Source organism: Colletotrichum godetiae (genome assembly GCF_030913485.1).
Source record: "Colletotrichum godetiae strain CBS 193.32 chromosome Unknown BDP55scaffold_5, whole genome shotgun sequence".
In the NCBI taxonomy this organism is placed as follows: domain Eukaryota; kingdom Fungi; phylum Ascomycota; class Sordariomycetes; order Glomerellales; family Glomerellaceae; genus Colletotrichum; species Colletotrichum godetiae.
In genome coordinates, this window is record NW_026851253.1 from 984,814 (window position 1) to 1,000,049 (window position 15,236).

The 15,236-nt window shown below is 55.4% G+C and overlaps 6 protein-coding genes and 1 non-coding gene across 7 annotated transcripts; 2 read left to right on the forward strand and 5 right to left on the reverse strand.

Annotated features, from left to right (window-relative positions):
* Positions 1 to 13: 13 nt before the first annotated feature.
* On the reverse strand, positions 14 to 1,587 carry BDP55DRAFT_648872 (ATP synthase F1). The gene is made up of 4 exons (XM_060573879.1): positions 1,389 to 1,587; positions 582 to 1,174; positions 383 to 516; positions 14 to 312 (listed from the first exon to the last, which is right to left on the reverse strand). The coding sequence occupies exons 1-4, from the start codon at positions 1,442 to 1,444 to the stop codon at positions 184 to 186; spliced, it is 912 nt and encodes a 303-aa protein (XP_060434594.1). The 5' UTR covers positions 1,445 to 1,587; the 3' UTR covers positions 14 to 183.
* A 128-nt stretch (positions 1,588 to 1,715) lies between these two features.
* On the forward strand, positions 1,716 to 5,675 carry BDP55DRAFT_648877 (eukaryotic DNA topoisomerase I). Its single transcript, XM_060573880.1, has 4 exons — positions 1,716 to 2,205; positions 2,406 to 2,632; positions 2,691 to 5,021; positions 5,070 to 5,675. Exons 1-4 carry the CDS (start codon positions 2,157 to 2,159, stop codon positions 5,205 to 5,207), a joined length of 2,745 nt encoding a protein of 914 aa, XP_060434595.1. The 5' UTR covers positions 1,716 to 2,156; the 3' UTR covers positions 5,208 to 5,675.
* Positions 5,676 to 6,013: 338 nt separating this feature from the next.
* BDP55DRAFT_t62 lies at positions 6,014 to 6,095 on the reverse strand. Its single transcript has one exon. It is a non-coding gene; the product is annotated as a tRNA-Ser (tRNA).
* A 489-nt stretch (positions 6,096 to 6,584) lies between these two features.
* BDP55DRAFT_516222 (family 16 glycosyl hydrolase) lies at positions 6,585 to 7,727 on the reverse strand (the record flags this gene model as incomplete). Its single annotated transcript, XM_060567741.1, has 2 exons — positions 6,585 to 7,600; positions 7,670 to 7,727. Coding segments are annotated over 2 exons (1,074 nt in total), but the record flags the coding sequence as incomplete, so codon positions are not given.
* A 2,044-nt stretch (positions 7,728 to 9,771) lies between these two features.
* BDP55DRAFT_542795 (aromatic amino acid aminotransferase) lies at positions 9,772 to 11,815 on the forward strand (the record flags this gene model as incomplete). The annotated part of the gene is made up of 4 exons (XM_060568352.1): positions 9,772 to 10,101; positions 10,167 to 10,200; positions 10,253 to 11,412; positions 11,555 to 11,815. The coding sequence occupies 4 exons, from the start codon at positions 9,772 to 9,774 to the stop codon at positions 11,813 to 11,815; spliced, it is 1,785 nt and encodes a 594-aa protein (XP_060434597.1).
* A 113-nt stretch (positions 11,816 to 11,928) lies between these two features.
* Positions 11,929 to 12,447, reverse strand: BDP55DRAFT_312426 (uncharacterized protein). The gene has a single exon (XM_060566692.1). The coding sequence runs from the start codon at positions 12,339 to 12,341 to the stop codon at positions 12,042 to 12,044; it is 300 nt and encodes a 99-aa protein (XP_060434598.1). The 5' UTR covers positions 12,342 to 12,447; the 3' UTR covers positions 11,929 to 12,041.
* Positions 12,448 to 12,793: 346 nt separating this feature from the next.
* BDP55DRAFT_602102 (cytochrome P450) lies at positions 12,794 to 15,040 on the reverse strand (the record flags this gene model as incomplete). Its single annotated transcript, XM_060571059.1, has 3 exons — positions 14,401 to 15,040; positions 13,782 to 14,292; positions 12,794 to 13,718 (listed from the first exon to the last, which is right to left on the reverse strand). Exons 1-3 carry the CDS (start codon positions 14,570 to 14,572, stop codon positions 12,794 to 12,796), a joined length of 1,608 nt encoding a protein of 535 aa, XP_060434599.1. The 5' UTR covers positions 14,573 to 15,040.
* Between the last annotated feature and the right edge of the window lie 196 nt (positions 15,041 to 15,236).

Sequence of the window (15,236 nt, forward strand, 5' to 3'; positions counted from 1 at the left end):
CTCAGATGTCGGGTTATAAATAGATGAAAATAACCGATCCATTTTCTAGATCAGGATGTATTCGCGAGGATTTGGTACACTGAGGGCTAAACTAGCCGCCCTTGGTAGCTTGATACAAAGGGAAGAGAGGTAATAATCATCTCTATCTGATGCGATGTGCGCGCGCTTTTTCCAAAACCCGCTTTACATGTCCTCGGAGGCAGTGGCACCAGTGATAATCTCAACCAGCTCTCCGGTAATGACGGCTTGACGGGTACGGTTGAACAGAATCTGGTACTTGTTGATCATCTCACCAGCGTTCTTGGAGGCATTCTATCATGGTGTGTCAGTCTGAAGCTGCTTTTGCGGGGGGGAAACAAGGATGTCAAGGAGGGTTACGTACGTCCATGGCGTTTCTACGGGCAGAGATCTCGCAGGCGTGACCCTCGGCCAGAGCCCAGTAGATGGAGTTGGCAAGGGCGTACTCGCGGAGGTTGGGGATGAGCTCCTCATCGACCTCGAAGGCGGAGAAGTTGGCTTGAATCCAGTGTTAGTTCAACTCACACGATATCTCGTTCCGTTTCGTGTCGAGGGTAGCTTACGGGACTGGGTGATGGCCTCCTCGGAAAATGCCTCAATAGTGACAGGCTCGTAGCTGGTGGCGTTGATGAACTTGTTGTGGAGGATCTTGATGGAGGAGTAGTCGCCAGCGAGCTGAACGATCTGGTCGGCGATGGCAGAGGCATCAGCAAAGGTGGGGACGTCCTTGCCGACGCCGGCGAAGGAGAGACGGATGTCCTTGGCGTTGGTGCGCTGAAGCTGGGCCTTGCACTTCTCGCCGAGGATGACGAGGTCGGCGGTGGCGTTCTTCTCGGCGAACTCGCGGCGGATGGTACGGGAGAGACCAGAGTGAATACCACCGCAGAGGCCCTTGTCGGAGGAGCAGATGATGATGAGCTCTCTCTTGGCCTCACCCTCGAGGGGCTTGGTCTCGGCGGAGTTGAAGACCTCGTTGGAGGTGGCACCGTAGACGCGGGAGTCGGACATGGCCTTCTGGGCGCGGTTGAGCTTGGTCGAGGCGACAATCTTCATCGTCTTGGTGATCTTCTCGATGTTGCGAATGGACTTGAGGCGGCCTTCGATTTCACGGAGGGTCGCGAAGTTGGCAGCGTTGGTGGGCGCGCTGGCCGTAACTCTGGAAACGCCGCATAATCAGCATGACAGCTCTTATCTTTTTCCTTCACTCGCTTTCTCTCTCTCTCTCTCGTTTGTTCAATTGGTATCGTTCCCAGTATGTTTCTCATGTTCCGTCCTCTTGCATCGTCGATGGCCGACTGTCGGCATTCGTCTGACGTGCTGTCCCTTTCCTCCGATTTTCCGAGCTCAGGAAGGTGTGGATTCCGACTTACCGCGAGGGAGCCGCAGCTGCAGCTCGCAGAGCTGGTCTCGCCGCCCGGGAAAGCATTGTGAAGTTTGAGATATTAAGAAGATCGAGCCTCTGCCGTTTGTGGGGATCAATTGACCACGACCGATTTCGAGATCAATTGAGGCTGTCGGACGGTGCTTCGGGATAGCGAGATTGGTAGGTTCGAGGTTATTTTCCTCCCCGGCTAGCAGTCTTCGCACCCGACTCCATCCATCTCGTTTTCCCGGCTAACTGAGTTTGACCGGGAGCCGGGTGGCTCATGATAGTCACGTGCAGGAGCAGCTGTGGCGCAGGCATTGGATTGGTTCAGGCCTTCTTCTGTCAGTCTGTCCTGGCAGCACCTGCCACCCGCTTACCTGTGCCTACCCACCTTACTCCGTACCTTACCCGGGCTTACCTAGACAGTTAGACTCCTAGGGGCAGCCCCATTAAGTTTCGCTCGTAGCTAGAAGGTCTTCGACGCTTTTCCCACCCCCGGCCTTCTTTTCTCGTTCCCTCGATCCCTCGAAAAAAAAACCTCGTCTTCCCTTTCGATTCGCAAAGACGTGGGTGTCCTTTCCTACGTCTTCCAACACATCAAGTGGCGGCCTTTTCAACCATCCGGCTTTTGCCTCTATATCTACGCGATTCTTCCGCGCGGATCGGTTTCTACAACAACTTTTTCTGCTCCACCAAGCCCCGGTTTTGGACTTTGCGATTCAGTTCTTACTTAACCGTCCGTAAACGTCGCGAACCGAGACCTTTTCCCACCATGAGTTCCTCAGACGACGACGCACCTCTTGCGAGGTCGAACGGACATAGTAAGTACGCTAAGAAACATAAACTTTTGCGCTTTCGGACGCTTTACCCTTCGCGCCTGCCACTTTACGCCCGACGTGTCACTTTTTTCCCTCCTCTCGCCCCAGCGAACGCACCTGACTCGTCGCGTACTTCCTGCATCCCGATTTTGCCTACGAAACCAAAAGAAAACTTAACAGCTTTCTAACCTGATTAACGACAGTCTCTGCATCGAGGATATCGAAAGCCGACGACATCGCCATGGATAGAACCGCCTCCAAGGCACGAGCGGCCCCGCCGGGTCTCTCCATCCGCAACGGACCTATCGAGGACGACGATGCGATGGATGTCGATGGCCCATCGACGAACGGGAAGCGCAAGTCTCGTTCGTCCTTGCCCAAGGTCAATTACAAGGATGAAACCGAAGATAGTGACGACGATGCTCCTTTGGTAGGTTACACATGGCAGGCAGACGGTGGCGGAGTCCGAGGCTGACGGCGACCCTTAGGCCAAGCGACAAAAGACCAAGGTCAAGGCACCAGAAACAGATTCAGATGACGAACCCCTCACTGCGAAGAGGGGCAAGAACCTGCCTCCTTCGTACAGGGAGACAGCTTTACCCGACGAATCCTCCGATGATGACCAGCCATTGGGCGCCAGGCTCGCGCAAAAGAAGGCGGACATTGAAAAGGCAGCCGCCAAGGAGGCTCGCAGTATTCGTGCCAGCGAGGCCAAGGCAAAGAAGGCAACCCCGAAGAAGGCGAAGAAGGAAGAGTCTTCCGACGACGATGTGCCTTTAGCCAGGTCGGGAGCGAAGAAGCGCCAATCGAATGGTGCCAGAAAGTCAAATGGAGTCAAAGCAGAATCGGATTCCGATGTGCCCATCGCAAGAAAGGCTGCAGCGAAGAAGGCGACCCCGGCCAAGGCCACGGCAGCAAAGGGCAAGGCTGCCGCGGCACCAGCCAAAAAGGGTGTGAAGGCTAAGGCGGAAAGCGAGGCTCCTGAAGACGAGGAGGAGGAAGAGTACGAGTGGTGGAACGCCCCTAAGAAGGAGGACGACAGCGTCAAGTGGAAAACCTTGGAGCACAACGGCGTCATGTTCCCACCCGAGTACCAGGCCCTACCCAAGAACGTCAGACTTCTCTACGATGGCAAGCCGGTCAACCTGCCTGTCGAAGCCGAGGAAGTTGCCTGTTTCTTCGGAGCGATGCTGAACTCCAAACACAACGTCGACAACCCTGTCTTCCAGAAGAACTTCTTTGACGATTTCAAGGCCGTCCTCAAGGAGTCAGGCCAAGCAACCGACAAGCAAGGCAACAAGGTCGACATCAAGGATTTCATGAAGATGGACTTCGAGCCCATCTTCAATTACTACGAACAACAGAGCGCCATCAGAAAGAACCGGACAGCTGCAGAGAAGAAGGCAATCAAGGCTGAGAAGGATGAGACAGAAGCTCCCTTCATGTACTGCAAGTGGGATGGCCGCAAGGAAAAGGTTGGCAACTTCCGCGTTGAACCTCCAAGTCTATTCCGCGGCCGCGGCGAGCACCCCAAGACTGGAAAGCTCAAGAAGCGAGTGTATCCTGAGCAGATTACCATCAACATTGGCAAGGACGCCAAGGTTCCGGAACCACCCAAGGGTCACAAGTGGAAGGCCGTCGTTCATGACAACAAGGCTACTTGGTTGGCTATGTGGCAGGAGAACATCAATGGTGCATACAAATACGTGATGCTCGGCGCTGCCAGTGCAATCAAGGGTCAGAGCGACATGAAGAAGTTCGAAAAGGCAAGAGAACTCAAGAAGCACATCGACAAGATTCGCAGAGATTACACAAAGGATCTTAAGAGTGAGGTCATGGCGGACCGACAGAGAGCCACGGCCGTGTACCTGATCGACAAGTTTGCTCTCAGAGCTGGCAACGAGAAAGACTCTGAGAACGAAGCCGAGACCGTCGGTTGCTGTTCCCTCAAGTATGAGCACATCACCCTGCGCGAGCCCAACACTGTCATCTTCGATTTCCTCGGAAAAGACAGTATTCGATTCTACGACGAGGTCACTGTTGAGAAGCAGGTTTTCAAGAACTTGAAGCTCTTCAAGAAGCCGCCCAAGACCGACGGGGACGACATTTTCGACCGCCTGACCACTACCCAGCTGAACAACCATCTCAAGAACTATATGCCAGGACTGACGGCGAAGGTCTTCCGTACCTACAACGCGTCCTTCACGATGTCCACTCTCCTCCAGAAGCTGGTCGATCACAAGAACCTGACAATTGCGGAGAAGGTGAAGCTCTATAACGACTGCAACCGTGAGGTAGCCATTCTTTGCAACCACAAGCGCACTGTCGGAGCTGCCCACGAGGCGCAAATGGAGAAGCTCGGTGATCGTATCAAGGGTCTCCGGTATCAGCAATGGCGCACAAAGCAGATGATGCTTCAGATCGATAACAAGGTGAAGAAGAAGAAGGGTGCCGACTACTTTGCTCGTCCGGAAGAGTTGACCGACGAGTGGATTCTCGAGCACCAGAAGTTCCTGGTGGAAGAGCAGCGCACCAAGATTGAGAAGAAATTCCAGAAGGATAACGAGAAACGCCTGGCCGATGGCGAGAAGCCGTTCCCCGATAAGGAGCGTAAGGAGCGCCTTAAGGCTGCGGACGAACTCGCCGCCAAGTTTAAGAAAGAGAACAAGTCCAAGAAGGTCGAGCCGGAAGGCCGAGGCCCTACGGTTGAGAAGCTCGTTGAGCAGGCCAAGAAGATTGATGACAGAGTCAAGACTTTGGAGCTCCAGGCCGCTGATCGCGATGGCAACAAGGAGGTTGCCTTGAGCACCTCCAAGATCGTAAGTTGTTCGCCTAGTTGACATGGCTTCCAAGCTAACGTATTCCAGAACTACATTGATCCTCGCCTTACGGTTGTCTTTGCCAAGAAGTTTGACGTTCCTATTGAGAAGTTCTTTTCCAAGACCCTGCGCGAGAAGTTCAGTTGGGCCATCAAGTCTGTTGAGGATGATGACTGGGAGTTCTGATCACGTTCTTTTCAGGATTCCAGTTGTTTGCCAAACCAACCCATCGTACCTCATCATTTTTACTGTATTTGTTTGTTTGTACCAAAAGCATTTTTATTTCAGCATTCGACCCAGGCCAGGGAGTCCTGCCACTTAGGGACCACTCCGCACGATGGCCCGATTCAGTATCTGGACAAGATACTCAGTACGGCAAGGAGAAAAGGTATATATGAGCTGCGGTTGAGAGCACGAGGAAGTGCCAATGCATACAGCGAAGGGGGGGTTGCCAACTAAAGAGATAAAACGGAGCTTTCGTAGAGAACGGTGATCTGGGGGCCTTGGTCCGCCGGTCGCGCTTCCTTGCTATAGAGCCACAACCAGGCCACAGCAGACTAGACTAGCTTAGTTAATTAAAATAACAGCGAATTCAATCACTATGTGTTGTCTTGTACATGTGATGTCAAGCTATAACATGCTGCTTGGCCATAAACGGGGATTCGGCTTAGCTTGTGTTCATTGCCTACGGGAACGCAGGTAAAGAGCTCCTGTGGTGTACCGGCCTATTGTCCGAGACAGCAAAATGGGACCATTTCCAAGATGGTTGTTGTGGGCGTAGGTCTGGAGCCGGTTGGGAGTCGACATCCAAGGAAGCCAATGTCATAAAGTCACCCAGTGTACGACATACGAAAACGGAAATGACTTATGCGATACACTTGGTCCAAATTCGCCTCCACAAAACGAAACAGATGATGATAAATGAGAGAGGCCCTGTTTGAGATTTACGAGTGCCATGAAGACAAACGTCAAAAGGAAACAGGAAAAATAATCGACGTTGGCCTGATTCGAACAGACGCTCCCGAAGGAACATGATTTCTAGTCATGCGCATTAGACCACTCTGCCACAACGCCGGTTGAAGATTTCGGACGCTGACATTGTACAACAAGCCTAGTTCAAGCGACCCACTCAATGGACCTGCTCAATTGGTCTGCTCCGCACTGCGAAGAGAGATCACGTTGAAGGGCATTTTACTTTGGCAATTCGCTGATATTCGGTAACTCTTTACGTATAGTAAGGTACGCTGCGTCTATTCTATATACAATTCAAGTATTTGAGCGTTTCAATCCGATCCGATTCGTAACGCTTTCCCTTGATGCTCCCAAAAACGCCGTCCGATGCTGAGACCCTTTTTACAAGGTGAGTCGCCCGTTTTTCTAATGTCATATCCCCCAAAAGCCACCCAGAAAGCGGGAGAAATGGTCCCCCTTTACATGTTATCCATTACATCGTGTAAAACATCGACATCCTCTTTCCTTCTCAACAAATATTGCAAAAGAAAAACGAATATCGCAAAACACATACCCAGGTCGTAAAGGGGAACGGGGTATCATTGCATCCTTTCACCGCCCCATCAAAGCGAAAACACCAACGGCAAACGACACTACCAAGACCAAACACGAAGGACGCACCGAGTTCCCCGCGCCGTCGGGGATAATCTTGCCCTCGGAGGTCATGCGCCAGCCATCCGGCACAGAACCGCCCGTGGGTCGCGCGCTCGCAACCCAAGGCCACCCAGTCTGCGTCGCGGAAGCCGACTCGTCGGCGCCGATACCGCCGCGCGGCACCGTGGGCGCGGGGCTCCCCGTCTCGGCGGCCGCGCTGGCCGTGTAGGTGACCTGGCTCGCCTTGCCGAGGTTCCCGTTGACCTGGCCGTCGACGGCCTGGATGGAGCCCCAGTTGCCCGTGGTGTCGGTGTACTTGTACTCCTTGCCCGTCGAGTAATCCGTAATCGAGACGTCTTTGACGACCATGTGGAAGGGCCCCTTTGTGAAGTCCGTCGGTCCGCGGGCCCAGTCGATCGTGCCGGCGGCGTTGGCCGGGTCGCCGCCGGACCAGGAGCCGAATTTGACCTGCATGGGCGACTGCGGGTACTGATTCGTGTCGGCCTCGGCCTCAGTGAGTGTGCGGACGACGGTGCCGTCGACGGAGAAGACGATGCGCTCCGATGTCCAGTCGATGGTGTACGTCATGAAATTGTCCTGGTTGTTCTTGTCCGTTTGGTGGAACTGGCCGCGGTTGTACGTCGTCACGTCGCCCTTGCCAAAGTAGTTTGACTGCACCTCTGTCGGGTCGGCGCCGAGCCACTCCATGTCGATCTCGTCGAGGGTGTCGGACTGCAGGACGAGGGAGCTGACGATGCCGGCGCCGGTGGCGGCCTTGAGGGTGATCTCGACGCGGCCGAACATGATGTAGAAGAGGGACATGAGCTGTGGTGCCTGGCCCGAGGCGGCGACGCTGAAGGTGACGCCGTCGGAGCCGTAGGTTGGGTTTCCGGAGGCGGCGAAGGAGTTTACGGCGCCTTGGGTGAAGTCGACGTGGATGGCCATGCCGAGGGCTGTGTCGGCGGGGCATGAGGCTGAGGAGAGGGGAGGAAGAGGTTAGTATTGCTTGTTGATGGTATGGTGTGACGGCAGTTGAGACTTACTTTGTTGGAGGGGGTTACACGATGAATATGTCTGCGCTGACGCTGTTGTTGCCAACGCCGTCAGGCCGGCGACTATTCTTCTTGAGAAGAACATTGTGTCTTTTGAATGTGCGAGGGTTCCACTGCAGGCAGCTAGTAGAGGGGGAGGTTACTACAAGGCTCGGGAGGTCGAGAGTGAAGTCGCCGGGGCAAGAGAGGAAGATGGATAACTCAAGTCTCCTCCCACTTGAAGAGAATCTCCAAGTCGAACCACCGAAGAAAAAGAAAGAAAGAAAGAAAGAAAGCCCGCTGCGACCTGAAGCCAAGGCCCGTTGGGAGCTGGCGACGTCACAGGGAAAGAGCTGGAGACAAGGATCCGTGTAAGTCCGTGGCACGTCGCACTTGGGCAACACGAGGGGGTGGGACAGGAGTAAGCGTGAGGTACGGTAGGGAGAAAACTGGCGGCAGTCAGAACAAGGAAAAATTGTACATCACACGGGCGGGCCACGAAAGATGGCAGCGGCAGATGGTGTTATATGATATGAGCTGTGCTGCATAGTTCCCAATCATTTTCAATGTGCCCAGCCACTGGCAGCTGCAGTAGCGTCATCGGGCCGCGCAGGGCCCTTTCTTGCTCTTGGGTTCCAAGGATTCTTTCGGGCCTTGGGCCTTGGAAAATAGTCCAAGAGAATTCAACCCATGTGCCGCCTACGGTCTACCTACCAAAGAGGGTGTGGGGGGTGGAAATGAAGGGACAAGAACATCGAGAAGTTTTCCCATGTTTTTCCTGCGTTGGACGAACAGCAATCAATGGCCGTTGTTCCGCGGTGCCGCTACGTGGTGTTCCCTGTTCGTTGTCCGTCCAACTCGGATTGGCTGCCCTGGAAAGAAAGTTGACGAGGGGGGAGGTTGGGATGAATTCGCGAGTTCTGATTGGTGGACAGGTAGCGTTGAAAATGGCGTGGCTGGTGAACGACGGGTGGCTGGGGCTCCGCCAGACCCTTGGCGCCAGGACTCGAGACCCGTCGACTCGGTCCCAGAATCGTGTGAGACCCTCTTCCGCAGCAACCCCCAAGGATTGGTGAGGATCATGATAGCTGAATTGGGGGTAAATCTCTGACGATGATATTCAGGTACGGAGTACGCAAGACGGGGGCTCGGGACGCGGGATGCGGGACGCGGGACGCGAGGCCTCGCATGAGTGTGGGATACATACGAATGGGTAAGGGGGCTTCTTCGGGCTTCGATGTCCACGGGCGCCGGCTCTCACATCCGGGTTCGTGACGATTGCGTATCCATATCCGTATATTTGGCGGATAGGTGTCTCGGACAGGGGCGCAGGCAGCTAACGGTGACTGACACTTACATCGTCATGTCCGTGACGCGTGGGAGCCGTTGCGCTGTCTGGGATTTTCGTGCACTGGTGTGTTGGACTCGACGGAAGGCTTGGCTTCTATGCGCGTGGAAATGAAGCATAAATGATGTCTCGAATGTCGCTTATTCCGGCCGGAAAACCTATTCATCATGATACTTATCTCGTTTGGTTCACTGATGAGTGTGAATTGACACCCGGTCCTCCGATAGTCCCGCCAACCGGCCGACGGTCAAGCAGGTATTCCGGACAGACCCCGGTTCGGGGTCTCCACACGGAGCCGGGCTCATTGGCTCCATCACCATCATCCGCGACCGGCGTCACGCAATCCCTCCTTCACAGGTCGCCGACTCCCCCTCTCCCCCCCTCCCCGCAGTCTAGCACAGTAACACGACTAGAGTCACGAACTGGTCTTTAGCCAACACTAGAAAGAAAACGCTTACTGCGCCTGCAGCGTTCAGAGACCCCTAATTACCTAAAAATTACGGGCAAACAGTAGCACAATGCGGGGGAGTCATGGGTAGCTGCGGGTAGCTGCGGGCTGCCCCACCACCTGGTGCACCCGCGCCCGCGGGGAGAGTGTCAGATACGCCTTACGCCCTTTGTTATCTCGAAAGCTCCCTGAACTCGGGCTGAGGTAACCGCAACCTCCGACACAGCTCACAACATCTCTCAGCGCACTCTTGAAATCTCACAGTAAACATAATTCTTCTTCCAAAACATCTCACAACTGAACTCGTTCGCCGCCAACATGTACTCGAGGGCCGCTTGCCGTGGCCTCAATGGCTCCGTCTGCCGGGCATCCACTGATCCCTTATCAGCAGCTGTTGCCCCTCCCCTCACATCTCGACTTACAGATCTCCGACTCCGGAGCCGGGAGCCCGTCATCTCTCAACGGCCGTTTCACTCAAAGTCGAGTGACAGATCCGTGGCAGACGCCGTCCCCGTCGAGAGAAAAGCGACCTTTGAGAAGCGACAGCAGCCGTCACCGTTCGATGGCGTCCGGGAACGCAGGGCCAAGGCCGGCAAGCTGATTGCGGGCGTGGCCGCGGCTTCAGACAGTGACATGTTTAAAGCTCCTGTATGCCATCTCTCTCTTTCTGTCAGACATCTTCTACTTCACAGCATACTAACCTTTACTCACAGGCAATCGGGAAGCCCAATTCAAAGCGATGGGATCGTAAGCTTCACTCATCCTCTCTCACCAGCCTCTCACTGACACAACCTCAAAGATCACCTCTCCAAAGAATCCCTCGCCCGCCACCCCTGCTCCCTGAAACAAGCCGCCCGTCACCTGAAAAAACCAGGCCTCATCTCCCTCGGCGGCGGCCTCCCCTCGAGCGCCTACTTCCCCTTCGCCTCCCTCTCCGTCCGCGTCCCCACGGCCCCGCACTTCTCCGAGGCCGACACCATCGGCGCCCACGGCCAAGACATCACCGTCGGCAAATACGACGTCCGCGACACCCCGGACGCGGAGTACGACCTCTCCATCGCCCTCAACTACACCCAGTCCACCGGCTCCGCCCAGATGATGCGCTTCGTCACGGAACACACCGAGCTCGTCTACAACCCGCCCTACGCGGACTGGCAGTGCTGCCAGACCGTCGGCAGCACCGCCGCGCTCGAGCAGACGCTGCGCATGTTCTGCGATAAAGACCGGAAAGATGCCGTCCTGACGGAGGAGTACAGCTTCTCCACCGCGCTCGAGACCATTGCCCCGCTCGGCGTGAAAGCCGTCGGCGTCCCCGTCGACGCGGAAGGCTTGCTTCCCGACGCCATGGACGAGATGCTCTCCGCCTGGGACCCGGCGGCGCGAGGCGGGCACAGGAAGCCGCATCTGCTCTACACCGTCCCCTCGGGCCAGAACCCCACGGGCGCAACGCAGTCCGCGGCCCGGCGGCGCGCCATCTACGCCGTGGCGCAGAAACACGACCTCTACATCATCGAGGACGAGCCCTACTACTTTCTCCAGATGCAACCCTACACCGGGCCCGAGACCCCTTCTGCCCCGCCCCCGTCTTCCGTCGACGAGTTCCTCGGCACGCTGATCCCCTCCCTCCTAAGCATGGACACGGACGGCCGCGTGCTCCGGATGGACTCCTTCAGTAAGGTCCTCGTCCCGGGTTCACGCCTGGGCTGGGTCACGGCGTCGGCGCAGGTGATTGAGCGCTTCATCCGCCACGCCGAGGTCGCGAACCAAGGGCCCAGCGGGTTTTCGCAGGTCGCTGTTTGGAAGCTTCTCGACGAGACGTGGGGCCATGAGGGCTACCTCCAGTGGTTGATGAACTTGCGCATGGAGTATACGCAGCGCCGCGACTGGCTGCTCGCCGCGTGCGAGAAGCATCTTCCCCGTGACATTGTGAGCTGGACGCCTCCTGCTGCTGGCATGTTTGTAAGTCTTATCCCCCCCCCCCTCTCCTCCTCCTCCTCCTCCTCCTCCTCCTCCTTCTTGTTCTTCTTCTCCCTTCACACCCCTCTAGTACTGCAGTCGTTGCTCCCTAGGCTGACCAATTTTCTTTCTCTCTGCTATACAGCTATGGCTCAAGATAGACCACACGGCCCACCCAGATAGCAGCACAACCCGCCCCCTCCTTGAAATCGAAGAAGAAATCTTCAACTCGTGCATCGACAAGGGCGTCCTCTGCGCCCGCGGCTCCTGGTTCCGCACCGAGCAGGACACACCCCTCAAGGACCTCTTCTTCCGCGCCACCTTTGCCTCGGCAAGCGAGCAGGATATGGATAAGGCGATTCAGAGGCTGGGGGCTGCCATCAAGGAGAGTTTCCGCATTGCGTGAGAAGAAAGAAAACGTTTGCTTGTAGGCAGGCCCTTTGGTTTCTTTCGATCCCACGGTATCACTTCGTTTCTGTTTTTTACTTCCTTTTTTTTTTTTTTTTCCACATCATCTTCCGTATCGTGTTGGCTCTGATCTTTGCATGAGTTTGGTTCAGGGGTTGGGCTGGCTAAGCATTATCATTATCATCATCACATTGGAGCTTAGGGGAAGAGGTCGTTATGCTTGTTTATAGAAGATGAATGGGCAGAGACTCACGGTTGGGTATTTTCAAACAACAAATTCCATAACAAAAGGGCATTTCTCCATGACAGTATACGCAAAAGTGTACGCCAGACGTGACGGGCCAGTCGCAAAAGCTTTCCCGTTCATATGGAACCCAAGTTTCCTTGGTAAAGAGTACGGACGCAGATCCAACAAGTCCCATCACGGGAATCTTCAGTATCCATCTGATAACAAACCTCCACCCCCACAAGCTCTTCGATTCTCTTGATATGACCCATATTCGGGGCTCAGTAGTCTCCCGCATACACTACAAGGTCGCTCATGCACATCAGCAGCCACATCAACGCTGACGGCTCGCTCCCGCCCTATGCGTAGTCTGCATATCATTGGTACCCGCCGTGCTTACTCTGCTTCTTGTCTGAAGTAGAGAATGCAGCTAGGCTTCCCTAAGCTTTCTTCGGCCTTGTGAGTTCCCTCAATCTTCCTGGCGGTTGTCATGTGGCTTGGCATCGTGTATGCGGTTGTCCGTTACACAAACAGGTTGCTTATCCCAACCTCCCACACCAGTCGGCTACAGTGCGCCTAAAAAGACGGCCGGCGCTGTCTTACTACACACCTCATCCAGGAGTAACGTGTTGATTAATTCGTCGTCATCGTCAAAGTTCATCCCGCCTAATCCAGATACTCTTTCCAACAAGGTTGTCGCGCCCAAAAATGAGACGTAACAAAAAATAAACCCTCCCTCCTTCAACCCTTTTAACCCTGCTTCGCCCGCCAAAAAGCAACCTTGACGCCATCCCCAGGCTGCAACACAATCTCCGCCTTGAGCGTCGGCTTCCCGCCGTCGACGGCATCCATGTAGCTCTCCACCCTGTCAAATTTTTGGAACAGCCGGCACAGCGTATAACTCATCTCCGTCAGCGCAAACTGCTGCCCGATGCAGATGCGCGGGCCGCCGTTGAAGGGGATGTACGTCCACGGTTTCGGCTGCCAGTGGAACCACCGCTCGGGCGAGAAGGCGTCCGGGTGAGCAAACGTCTCGGACACGGGCGGGTACAGGTCCTCGCGGCGCTGCATCAGGAGCGTGGAGTACCCGATCGGCGTATCCTTGCACACGGCGAGCGGTAAGGTGCCGTCGGGCCCGCCGCCGACGGGAAGCGTCGTGTCCTTGAGAGCGAGGCGGACGTTGAAGGGCACGACGGGGTAGAGGCGCAGGACCTCGTTCATGACGTTTTGGAGGTACTTCATGTTCTTTAGGTCGGCGTAGGTGGGCTCGCGGTCGAGGCCGACCTGCTCGATGATCTCGGCGCGGAGCTTGCGGACGACGTCCGGGTGGCGGCCCAGCTCGTAGAGTGTCCAGGAGAGGGAGGCGGCGGTGGTGTCGCGGCCGGCGAGGAGGACGGCGACGAGCTGGTCGCGGAGGGCTTTGCGGTCGCGGGTGAAGCTGGCGAGCTCGTGGAGGAAGGTGTAGCCTTGGTCGGATTTCGTCTTGGAGGCGAGCTCCTCGGGGCTCAGGCGGAGGGCGCGCTCGATGAACTTGTTGACGAAGCCGTTGATGACGTTGAGGCCGGCGCGGAAGGAGAAGAGAGGGATGAAGGGCTTTAGCTTGGCGGCGCGGGCGAGGATGTTTTGGACGCGCTGGACTTCGTTGAAGGCTTCGGCAAATTCTTGCTTCACGGTTCTGTTGGGGGGTTGTGTTAGTCTGTGGTGCTGCAGAGGTTTTTTTGTGAGGTGAAGAACTCACGATAGTGACTTGACATCTTGGCCAAGGAGAAAGTCGGTGGCCACGTCCAAGGTATAGCGGAAAAAGAGGTCCGAGACGTCCATGACCTTGCCGTCAACAGCATCCATATCAACAATCTGGCCCTCACCATCCAAGGCACCACCGTTGGCAATAGCCTTGAACAGAGTCTGAATATGCGACTCGAAGCAGTGCAAATCACTGACGCGGTCCTTGATGAACTGGGGCCGGATGAGCTGGCGACTGGCGTGCCACTGGTCGCCGTCGGTGGTGAAGATGCTGTCGCCGAGGAACTCCTTCCACTCCTGGTGGAAGGGCTCGCCCTTGCCGTAGTCGGAGAATTGGGTGGCGAGGATGGCTTTGATGTTCTCCGGGTCGGCGGTGAAGACGATGCGCAAGCCCAGGATTCTCTTCTCGCCGGTCCAGCCCTTGACTTTGGAGAGCATGTCCTTCCAGAACTCGACGTTTTTGTGTGTCATTGTGCCGCGGACGGCCTTGAAGATGAAGTCGATGCCTGGTGTTGGGGGAAATGTGAGTAAAAACGAGCGTGGATGAAGATTTGTCTCTGATAACATGGCCACAGGGTGTGTAAGTCACATTGCGAACATCATCGGGAACTTACCACCGGGAAAACGGGCATTGAGTGACTGGCCACGGGTGCCGGGCGCCAGACGGCGCAGTCGCATGGTCTCATCGAAGCGCTTGACGGCTACCCATAACCACCAGGCTACTACGCCAAAGACCAAGACGACTTTGAGAGTAAGATACTCGAGGGCATGGTCTACTAGACCCATGGTGGGTGAATCTTTGCGGATGTGTTGTCTAATGAGACCCGGTGGTAAAAACGGTGGAGGTCGGGTCTGTAACTCGAGAGATTCACGATCGCCTACGGGCGTGACAAATTCGAGTGACGTCTCTTGAAGCTAGCGACAATGGGTTTCTCAGCGGTTCTCAAGGGCGGAGTGGGAATTGACATGCAGCGTGTCGTCAAATGTCTCAACGTGGGAAAGGTGCAGAGAGTGACAACGGAGGGTATCGCAGTGACTATATTCGAGTGGCTTGTCGAGGACCGGTGCAATAAAACCCGATAGCTTATGTACGGAGGGACGGGATGAATCGAAAACCCGCTTCAGTGAAAATGAAGACTATGTCTGGGAAAGAAGGCATAAACATCTGATGTAGGTCTGGTCTTTGAGGGGGGGAAAGGTGAGACTAGAAGTATTAAGTATGTATCGAATAAGCTAAAAAAGATGTATGAAAGCAGTAGCCACATAGAGTGCAGAAATACACCTTCATGATAAACCCTTACTTTAGTACGATGGGCTCATCCCCACTTGGTCTACCGTTCCTAGCTTGTTGCCCCCTTAATCCGTCTACCTATTCGTACCATGTCTTTCTCCATGAGCTTCGGTACGGGGTCCTCGGCAGCAGTGCTACGGGTCTGCCTGAGACTAGCCA

What these genes read in the sequence shown, in the direction of transcription:
- BDP55DRAFT_648872 (XM_060573879.1), bottom strand. Translation starts at nt 1,444, where the DNA reads ATGCTTTCCCGGGCGGCGAGACCAGCTCTGCGAGCTGCAGCTGCGGCT. An exon ending in GCAGCTGCGGCTCCCTCGCG is followed by an intron (nt 1,175 to 1,388) that starts GTAAGTCGGAAT and finishes CGGCGTTTCCAG; the next exon opens with AGTTACGGCCAGCGCGCCCA. An exon ending in CCCGTAGAAACGCCATGGAC is followed by an intron (nt 313 to 382) that starts GTACGTAACCCT and finishes ACACCATGATAG; the next exon opens with AATGCCTCCAAGAACGCTGG.
- BDP55DRAFT_648877 (XM_060573880.1), top strand. Translation starts at nt 2,157, where the DNA reads ATGAGTTCCTCAGACGACGACGCACCTCTTGCGAGGTCGAACGGACAT. An exon ending in GTGACGACGATGCTCCTTTG is followed by an intron (nt 2,633 to 2,690) that starts GTAGGTTACACA and finishes GGCGACCCTTAG; the next exon opens with GCCAAGCGACAAAAGACCAA. An exon ending in CCTTGAGCACCTCCAAGATC is followed by an intron (nt 5,022 to 5,069) that starts GTAAGTTGTTCG and finishes AACGTATTCCAG; the next exon opens with AACTACATTGATCCTCGCCT.
- BDP55DRAFT_312426 (XM_060566692.1), bottom strand. Translation starts at nt 12,341, where the DNA reads ATGCGGGAGACTACTGAGCCCCGAATATGGGTCATATCAAGAGAATCG.